The sequence below is a fragment of the Drosophila navojoa genome, chromosome 5 (assembly GCF_054131105.1).
Source record: "Drosophila navojoa isolate 15081-1374.11 chromosome 5, UAZ_NAV_1.0, whole genome shotgun sequence".
Taxonomy (NCBI): Eukaryota; Metazoa; Arthropoda; class Insecta; order Diptera; family Drosophilidae; genus Drosophila; species Drosophila navojoa.
The window spans coordinates 21,418,196-21,429,178 of NC_142893.1; the positions used below are offsets into that span (position 1 = coordinate 21,418,196).

The 10,983-nt window shown below is 36.9% G+C and overlaps 1 protein-coding gene across 1 annotated transcript; it reads right to left on the minus strand.

Annotated features, from left to right (window-relative positions):
- Positions 1-518: 518 nt before the first annotated feature.
- LOC149091179 (angiopoietin-related protein 1-like) lies at positions 519-2,470 on the minus strand. Its single transcript, XM_089262185.1, has 3 exons — positions 2,458-2,470; positions 729-1,206; positions 519-669 (listed from the first exon to the last, which is right to left on the minus strand). The coding sequence occupies exons 1-3, from the start codon at positions 2,468-2,470 to the stop codon at positions 519-521; spliced, it is 642 nt and encodes a 213-aa protein (XP_089118311.1).
- Between the last annotated feature and the right edge of the window lie 8,513 nt (positions 2,471-10,983).

A 10,983-nucleotide genomic window follows, 5' to 3' on the forward strand; every position in this document is an offset into this window, starting at 1 on the left:
TAACCGTGTCTTATCATCCAATTGCAGCTGTCTATTGCCGTACATTACTAATCAAGTGCATTGTTTACATTTTTCAAGCATTTCTCTCTTTCGACATCTTCTAATGAGTTTCTGTGCCTCTTGATATGAAGTAGCCGGCTACTGGTGGTGCTGGTGTGTGTGTGGGTGTGTGTGTGAGCATGTGCATCTGAGTGTAGATATCGAGCATATCATATAATTAAAGTCAGAGCAAAAACAAAAAACAAAACACAACAGCAATTCAAAAAGCAAATAATAGCATATTGAGCTGATATGCTTGAAGTATGTGTATGCAACAGTTGGCAAGAGAAAAACATTTAAGCTGATATAGAAATATATGAATGAGTGTAATTCTGCTTAGAAACGTATTGGATACTTGTCGTAATTATGTTCACAAAAATATAAATGTTAAGAAAAAAGTGTTAATGGTATCTTCTATTTATTTATTTTCATTTCTATTTATTCTAATTTTATTTAATAAATATACTATGCGATTGTTCTCATATTTCAGGTTGAATGGGGCGTATCATCATCTGCACAGATTTGAGGGAATAGCTTCGGCCATGCCAACTCTCCCAGTAAATGCATCCAGTTCCTTGTAGCTTATTCAAAAAGTCCATTTTACAGCTGAAGTTTTCACCGTTGAGATTGCTATTAAATAGACATTAAATGTAATCTAACAGTTTTGGCTGCACTTGAAAATAGTTTACCTATTTCCACATGCATTATACCACCAGGCACCTTTCAGAATTTTGGCACAATTACCGTCAGGATAGTAATCATTATCCCTATCAAATGTTGTAAATGGTTCTCCCTCGTGGTATCTCATAGAATCTCTAGTATTCCCAGTATGTGTACCAAGAGAGATCAATTTGAAATTTGTATACACACCAATTTTAAAGCTATCATATCTGGCGTACCGCTGCTCGTTATTCTGATCAACAAGGTGTATGTAGAGCTCATATCTCTTCTCCGTTGTCATTTTATATAGTTTTTGCAGGCCAATCCAAAATTCCCTATTCAACTCTCCGAAGCCATGTTTGTATTCCTCCCAGCTTCTATAGAAATCGACCTTTCCATCAATGCGACGTTGTATCACGGTCCACCCTGATCCAGCGATATTCGAATCACACGAAACGGTAAACGGACTCAGTCCTTTAACTTCTACTGTTGCTTTTCCCGAATAGTCTTTACACCGATCACAACTTTTCGGAAGAAATTCAAGATGTCTTCTGCATTCGTCTAATTTGCCTTGAAGGCAGTTTAGCTCAACATCCTTAGCAAATATGTTCTTTTCGCATAGAGCTTTGTTTTCTATTTTTTTTGGATATTTGATCAATAATATTAAATTGATTTGATATTTGATTGTTTGATTTGTCTAAGGCATCTTTCAAATTCGCTATTTGCTGTTTGTATTCATTGAGAACTGCTGAATTCTCCTTAGCTGTTTTTTCAATATCTAATGCACTGCTTTTACAGGATGTTAAGTTTGTCAGTAGATCTCCTAATTTATCTTCCAATATTACATTTTTTGCATCTAAAGTTTTTAAGTCAAGTTCACATTTTCTGTTTTCATTATTTTTTTCATTTAAATTGTTTTCCAGATGAGTTACATTAAGGCGCAAGATCAAGTTTTCTGTCTCCTTGGTATTAAGATTATCTTGTAAGTGCTTAAGTTCTGCTTTAAGCTCAAGTTCACTTTGAAGAAACTGTGCTTTCTGTTCTTCAATCTTTTCGTTCAGATTGAGCTCTTCACTGGCTATCTTTTCTTCTAGCTCTTTGATTGTCTTATCTTTTAAATCGACTTCTTTTTTCATTTCTTTCATATGTTCTATCAAGGGTTCAGCAATGCGATAAAAAAAGGGCCCACACTTGCAAACGAGTCGAATAATTTCACAATAAATAATTAATATTTTACTCATCAAATTAACATCACTTACCAATTTATTTTCAATTACATTCGACGGTTCCATTGCCAAGCTCATTGACAAAACAGCTATCAAAGCAAGAAACACTTTTTGATTAACTATCATTTTGCTGCTACAAAACACAAATATTTATTGCTAATTCTTTAAACTTATGTAGATTCGATTTAAGGCCTGGACAAAAATTGAAATTTGGATTGTGTGTCGCACTCTTTAAATATGATGCCAATACCGTGAATGCTGTTATCAGCAAATATTTTTATTAAATAAGTAAGAAAGACCTAGTAGAGACTGCTCGACTACGAGATCCCCTGAACCTATTTGAGGAACTAACTTTCTAGTATGAGAGCTTAATTGCTTAATAGCTCAAATCTTCATAAATTATAATATTAATGCTCAAAGTTGTGTATTTGTCGAGCACAAGTCTAGTATTTGACTGATAAAGAATATATATATATACTTTATCAGGCCTGCCACGCCTTCTGCTACATACGAATGCAAAAAAACATTATACCGTGATTGTCCATTTTAAATAGTTTCCGAGTTCCGAGTATACAAATTCTAGCGAATACAAGGTGAAGGTTTCCGACGGAGAGATACCAATCCAAGCTCGTGCTTGTCTGTTGGCGTAGCAGACGTCATAAAAAACTACATAGAGTCTGGATCAGGGCGACGAGCTTAATGAGCTAATTGAATCTCAACTTAAGATATTTTCTGTGAAATATTCTGCCTAACACATTTAAATTGGTTTCATTTGCATTTGGAACAGTCGCGCTACTGTTTGCTGTAGTACAACAACTGTATTATAATTATAGGGTATATGATAATTTGAATCATTTTCGTGTATGCCGCTGGCTACCTAATTGCTGAGCACGGCCAATGCGAAGGCGTTTCTCTAGAGGCATTTAATTTTCATTTTTTATCTGCTCATAATTATTATGACAATGTTTCTATTTTTTTTTTTTTTTTTGGTGCTGCAGTTGCTGTTCGGTATGCAAACAAAGCAGCAGCAGATCGAAATGAAAATTGAAAATGCTCAAAACAACAGCTGGCTACAAGACCAGCAGCAACAGCAACGACAACAACAACAACGGCAGCAGCAGCAGCAGCAATCAAGTCCGAGGCACTCGATATATACAAATGTATCTATAAGATACAAGCTGGTATCTGTGCATGTGTGTGTGTGTGTGTGGTGGGCGTTTGGAGCTGCCCCACCTCAATTACTGCACCGAGTCGCTGCTGCAATGCAATCTGCATCTAAATTGATCGTCATAATTATTGTATGTGTCGGCTGTCTTGTTGTTGCTGCTGCTGCTGCTGCTGCTGCCTTTGCAGTTGCTGTTCAAAGTAGCTCAAGTGGTTTTTCGACAACAACAACAGCAGCAACAACAACATTATATTTGGCTTGTTTGAAGTTGAGCAAAAGTGAAATTTTTCATTAACGCTGGCAGACACACTGGCACGTCTGCATCCACATATCCCACAGATAGAAACAAAATTACATTTCGATTTGCTTTTCATTTCAATTGAATTTGTAATTGTTGCCTATTTTACGATTGTCTTTCATGTGTGTTTATCTCACTTTTGTTCAGATTTATATATGTATATACATATGTATATGGGCCTATGCATATAAACGTATTTGCTTTTCCTTTGGATAATTGTGCAAGGTTTTTACCCCTTTTGTTTAGATGTTTTTGGCTACTGTGCGGCGTTTGGCTTCTTACATTTCCGATTGATGTGGCAAACAGGGCCACACGCCCTTGTTCTCCACACTTCACCCTCGCCCCCCTTCCCCTTTCCCTTCCCATTTCCATTCCCCATCCATTGAAAATGTTTTGAAGTGTGTTTTTCCATTTAAATGGGCCCCTTGCCCAGTGACCCACATTTTGGATATCGTTTCGAGTTTCTGATTTATGCGAATTATTTGCTTTGTATCACAGCAGTTTTCATTTTTCAGCTTTCAGCTTTCAATTTTCCATTTCTAATTTTAAGTGCAGGGCAATTGGTTCATTGATATTGATGATATTGTGTGCTGGCAATGCAATGGAAACTAGATAAATTATGTTTTTACGCACTTGAAATACTCGAAGCAGATGGGAAATTCCCTCGTTGACTTTTAATTGGGTAAGTATTTGTGTTAGACTCCTCAAGCTGAGCTATTAAATTATTGCTAGACTCAACAAGTTCTGTTCGCAGTTTAGAAGCGTTTCAGTCTCTTCTCGGTTCAAGAAGTACATTTATTAAAGTGACATCGACTTCCGCTCTATTAGCTGCTATCTAATTGCCGCTGCGCTTTGCTTTTTAGGTTTAATATAAAGCGCACGTCTTCTAGTTGACTTACAACTGCATCACGAATTCTTTGGCATCTGGCGAGTCATTTACAGGCAGTCCGCACTCATAACTGCTGCAAGGTAATAGACACACATGCAGCAGATACATTTCAATCTATCGCTCGTGCGCTGACCGTATCTGGGTCTCGCTATCTGCCTATCGCCGCCACGGCTTGGCTTGGCCTGGTCTAATCAGCCGTTAATCGCCGGCATGTACGCAGCTAAGGCAATCAAATGACGGCCTGGACATCAGCGATTCAGCGATTCAGCGAGTCAGTCCCTGAGGGACTCAGCTCTAATAATGCGCAACGTGGCGCATAATTGCACGTACTGCGTTTTCCTTTGAAGTCCAGCAGCGACAGCAGCCGAGAGATGCACTAAAGACATATTTGCAAGGCAGAGAGCAAAAGCAAGAGCTTTGAGATACATTTCAACTGCTTGGCGTTGACAACAACAGTTAGCGATGTGCAGCTTATCGATTTGATAGGAAAGGATTCCAAAATTTAAAGTATGATAAAAACGAGATTAATGCTGAAAATACATATTCAATTTAACTTATCGTAAAACTGAAGTATTAAATATTATTATATGTTATATATAGTTATTATATATTTTATATATTTTTTATGTATAGTTTATGAATGCAAAGAATCCTTTTTCAATCGAGAAACCAATTCAGTTAAAATTGAAAGTCATTAATTCAATTATATTGTAAATACTTACTATATATTTATTATATGAATAGTTGATGTGACCCAATCGAAGAACTAATTAAAATAAAAGTTTGATTTAACATATAATTAAACTATTATATTAGGCCGCTCTGACTACATAAAATATATGTAAAAAAAAAAAAAAAAAAAAAAAAAAAAAAAAAAAAAAATACAAAATATATAACACATAAAAGAGTTATATATTTATTACATATTGTATATATATGTATGTATATATTTTTACATATTATTTATATATTATATAGAGGTTTTTTTTTCAGTCGAGTGAATTCGTGCTTTATGCCGTTTAAACGTGTCTACAACTCCATAATTCGTAACATAAGCACGCTTCTTTTTTTAGAATATACTTTTTTTATTATTGGCTATAATCTTTAGAATCTTCAGTCTGACAAGAACTTATCAGAACTTGCACTGTCAATTCGTGTTGCATCGCATGAGCACGTGTTCCTCCATGTCTAGTTCTGTTTGAATGCTTCATTACGTGCAGATTCGCAAGAGTTGAGCCAGCAACGAATCTATCGACACGAGACCTTACTTATCGATACATCGATAGTACCTGTACCTATATATTGAAGCAAGTTTTATATATGCTTGTTGTATTCGTGCCACTCGTGTCTAGTCTTCTTTCAGTGCGTTCGCTCGTGCTGTGTCGTGCCTGGCCCTTATTTTTGCCCATCTCAGCTAGACAGCACGACAAACGCTCCTCTCTAGGCTACAACTAACTAGTTATGCGTGTTGCAGCAACAATTGTTGCTTTTTACGTTAATTTTACTGTCTATCTAGCTGAGGACCGTAACGGAGGCCCTGCTCTCAATGAGATCAATGTTCGATACGTGTGGAAATTGCTATATAATTGCCGTGCCGTTGCCTTGCCTTGCGTTGCGTTGCGAAAAGGAAACTTGAATTGTATGTCAGTAGTTGAGTTGAGCTGAGTGGCATTGCGTAGAGTTTTTCGCGTCGAGTGAGAATAACAACGAACAGGTATCACTGCAATTTGCGAATGGCACAGGTGGAAATTTATTTTGATGGCAAATGCGATAACGCCAAAGCATTTATTTTGTACAATGGGCCTTGAGGCAGACAGCCGCCTCCTCTGCCCGCCTCCTCCTACTGGACTTCGTTTCGCCACTTGAATTTATGGTCGAACTTTTCATTTTCCAGCACCAGGCCATGTCGTCGCATTTGGCATTGGCATTGATGCTCGACCGGAACGATGATACTTTAAAGCCGCAGCCGAACGAAAAAGTTAAAAGTTCACTCGACTGGATACGCCACATGGTGGCACGGACGCGGAATCCGACGCGGGACACGTCACATGGATCCGGGGACATGGGACATTGCTGGGCTTGGACTTGGATTCGGTTTTAAGCTGCATGTTCGCCGCTCTGTCTACACGCTGTCAATTCGCTCGGGTTTGATTAATTACAAAAGCGCCGCACACTAACAAAATGGCAAGAAAAGCGGGCAGCCAACGAGGGCTGCCAAACAAATTGTGCATGCATGAAAATTATGACGAATGAGAAATAAAAAATAAAATATTATATATACTATGTAAAATATAAAATATAAAATATAAAATATAAAATATAAAATATAAAATATAAATTATAAATTATAATAAATAAAATATAAATGTAAAATGTAAAACGTAAAATATTAAATATAAATATATAAATTATAAATATAAAATATAAAAATGTAAAATATAATATATAAAATACAAAATATAAATATAAAATATGAAATGTAAAATATAAAATGTAAAATGTAAAATGAAAAATATAAAATGTAAAATGTAAAATGTAAAATGTAAAATATTAAATATTAAATATTAAATATTAAATATTAAATATTAAATATTAAATATTAAATATTAATACTAAATATTAAAGTTAAACTAATTAAACTACAAAAACCCTGAAAAATAAATTTAATTTTTTTTTTTGAATTCAAACTAAAGATATAATCAATTAATAGTTTTACGGTTATCTTTTGCATTAAAGTTTCAACTCATTTCCAGAGGATATAAGTAGAATTTTTTCTGTTAGTTAAATAGTTAACTCAGCTGGAGCTGCTAAGTGAGCTTGGCATTAATCTTACGGCCCTAGCACGTTGCATGCTACAAGCTCCTTTCGCAGCTGCCGCTGCCGCTGCCGCTGGCGCTTCATTTGCTGCTGGCATGCGAGTCATGTTGTTTACGCCATTTTACACTGCTTGACAAATAAACTAAGCCAACTAAGTCAACGTCGAAGTCGCTGTAGCTGTCGCTGTCGCTGTGGCTATTGCTGTTGCGGCTCCAAGGTAACTTGCATTGACATAATTAAATTAATTTACGTGGCAGCAAACGCAACGGCGACGGCGACGGCGGTGGCTGCGGTGGCGGTGATGGCGTTGTCTAATTGGCAGCGCCAACATATGGCGCATATGGCCAACTCTAGCTGGAACGTCTTAACGCTTGTGTTTGCGTGTGTGTGTGTGTGTGCGGGCCAGACCAAAAGGCTGCTCATATATCATGCGGGCAGTCGCAATTAAAATGTCACTTTCGACCGAAACAATGCGAAACGCCGCATCCACTAACTGCTGACTGTGACTGTGACTGACTTCGACTTCGACTTGGACTTATGCAATGCATTTTCTTACATTTTTTTGTATTTGTATTTTAGTTGTTGTTTTTTCGCATATTTGCGACATTTTGCTGCAAGTTGAAATATAAATCATACGCACTGCTGTCCATGCACATCTCAACTGGCTGGCGCTGATGCTGCTGACGCTATTCGCGTGGGACCCAGCTGCAAAATGTCAAAGTTATCGCACACCTTGCCAAACTGTCGACAGTTTGTTGCTTGTTTGCTTGCTGCTGCTGCTGCCCCACGGGTTGCATGACCTAATTAAGGCAACGACTAAGCCAGTTACCCCCCACTCGCCCCCTCTTCTCTATCTCAATCACTCTCCCTCTGCACTCTCCACAGCGTTTGTGGCTAGAAAAGTTTTTCTTTTGCGCACACGGCTCGCCCTCAGCTTGACTTTGACATGCGGCCAACGGTTGCCTGTCAGCCAAATTCCGGTTGCAGATGAGTCAGACGAAAGCAGCAAAGAGGCGTAGCCAGCAGCACGGGGCAGCGGGCAGCGGGCAGCGGGCAGCGGGCAGCGGGCAGCAGCGGATCGCAGGCGAAAGCCGCGCAAATTCAATTTGGTCGGTGTGTAAATGTGTAAAATAGTTTTTAAAGTGCGAAGGTTAACATGCCCTCTGGCTGATTTTAAGTGGAGTTTAGTTAACGCAATTAAAGCGTTTAAACTGAGCCAAAAACAAGCCAATTCGAAAGCGAAAGCATAGCCCAAAGCTCATTGGTCAATAATCGTACAATTTACAGTCAACAAATTAAAGCCAGAGACTTTTTAGAGTTCCATATTTGTTCATGCATGAATTTACAGTGAAACCCGATCATAGAATGTATACAAAATTACCAAAAATATATGTATATGATTTATACGTACATATTTTATAATTTATTATTTTTATATTTTATTATTTATTATTATAGAATTAATTTACTTGACTTCTCAATTAGCTAGCATCCATTAAAACAAAAATTATACTCTCTGTTTATCTTTATTATAAAATAAAATTAAATAAAAACCTGCCTAGTTTTCATAAATAAATTTTCAATAAAGTTAATTATTTATATATGCGGGGTTTGAATTTACCAAAAGTTGATTAATGATAGCCTGAACGAACATTATTTATAACTTTTTACGATTACATTAAAAAATGATTTTAATCTATTTATTTATTTTTATTTTTATTTTATTTATTTATTTTTTTTTTTCAAATAAATATTTATATATTTCAACATGTACTTTATCGCAGGACAACCCCGATATGTATTTCGAAAGAAAATTCCTTCAGTTTATATAAATTTAGAACGGAATGGCACGTGATGGAAAATTGAATGATGCATTTTCTTAAAAGGCACACTGAGTCACAACTGATGGGATAAATAGCTGGCTTGACAAGTGCGACAAACGAGTGTCAGTCAATTGTGGCATTAAAGTGCATAGCAAAGGGATAGCGAGAGGGAGTGAGTGAGTGAGCGAGGTGGAGATCGCAAGAGTGAGAGCAGCTGCTCGCTATTTTAGCCAAAGCATTGGCGATAAGACAAGGGAGGGAGAGAAGAAGAGTTGGTCCGTGAGTAATGCACAACGGGAACGCAGAGAGCAGCAGGTTGGTTGACCAGCTCGTATTCAAGTCGGCTGATTAATGCTGCTCAGAAGTTCAATGTGGCACAGCAATGACCCAGTTTCCCGTGCTCTAACACCTGGCCGAGGCACAATTCAAATTAGTTGCAACGAGTTATTCGGGGGCAAGCTTGCTGAGACTTTGCTTTTTTGTGCTTTTAATTGAAGCAGTTGCTAACTGTGCAACAGATTTTGATATAAATGCATTTTATTGCCAATGCAGACACGCAACATTCAATCGCAGCAATCAACAGACATGCAACGTGCGAGATATGGCATACATATACATGCATGCATGCATGCATATACATATTTCAAGTGACTCGCCGACAGCTGCTTATTATAGATGCTGCCGCTGATTATTGCCTGGCCCCAAAAAAGAAACGCTGGCAAACTTCATAAATCTATCACATGGCTGCCTGGCTGCCTGGCTGCCTGGCTGACTGTTTGCCTGTTTGCTCGCCCGCCAGATGATCTAAGTTTATGGTTTCGACATGTGGGTGGCTTTTGACAGGCACTTTTGACACTTGCGGCTGAGCTGTCAGCGCAGCACATGCAAAATGCATATTTATGGCCCAACTAACTATATACGCAGCCACTTACGCCCCATCCCCAATCGGTGTACTTTAATTGCAGCAGCGGCAGCAACTAGCTGCTAACTGCAGCAAGTTGAAGTGCGGCATGATCGACAATCGTTTCGGCTAAAATGACTGCCGCACGTTTGCCACATCAGCGAGCAGTGGAAAACTGCAACAGCAGACAGTAAACTGCCATTGCAACTGCAACTGCAACTGCGAATGCGACTGCAACTGCGACTGCCACAGTAACTGCTGCAATTGAAAGTTCGAAAGGATCGTGATTTGGCGAGCGGGCCAGGCCAGGTCGCATTTGGTTGCATGATGAACACGCATGATGCCAACTCCAGCCACACAGCAGACCCGGGCAGCGCTCGAAACTAATTAAAAAAATGACGTGGAAAGCTTTCCCGGATAATGGCTGCAGTAATAGAAATGCTAATGGCACACACAAGGAAAGCAAAATAATACAAATAAATGTATAACAAGAAGCAACAATTCCTACAAATCTATCGAATATTAAATGCTCTATGTATAGTTTCATTTATATGTATTTATTTATATTTATTATGTTTTAATATTTGTTATGATATATATTACTTCATCTCAAAATAATTGAAACTTGACACATTTAGAAAATATTTAAAAATATCTGCCTCAATGGCTGAATGGCAGATTATTTTCATATAGCAATATACTTTCATATACTTTCAGATTAATTCGCATGCTAACCTTGAATTCATTGAATATTAACAAAATAATAAAATAATATTACCATCAATACAAAGAAAACGTAATCAGCTATTTGTTTTTGTATATATTAAATATTTCTATATCTGTATTAAAAATATATATATTTATACTTGCCTATTTCAGTGGCAGAAGAAAGAGTATGTGAAAATACATATAAATATATATATATTTTTTTAATAATAATATAATAGCAAAAAAAAATGTCTGTAAGCTGTGAACTTACATATACATATATACAAATTTGTATTTAAAATTTATTTTATATATGATCAATTATATTTATATATATATATATATATATATATTATTTTTAATTTTATGATACACACATATGGTATTACTCAGTCTATAGATTCTATAATACTATTCTTATTCAATTTGAGACTTTTACCAATATGTATGTATTAAG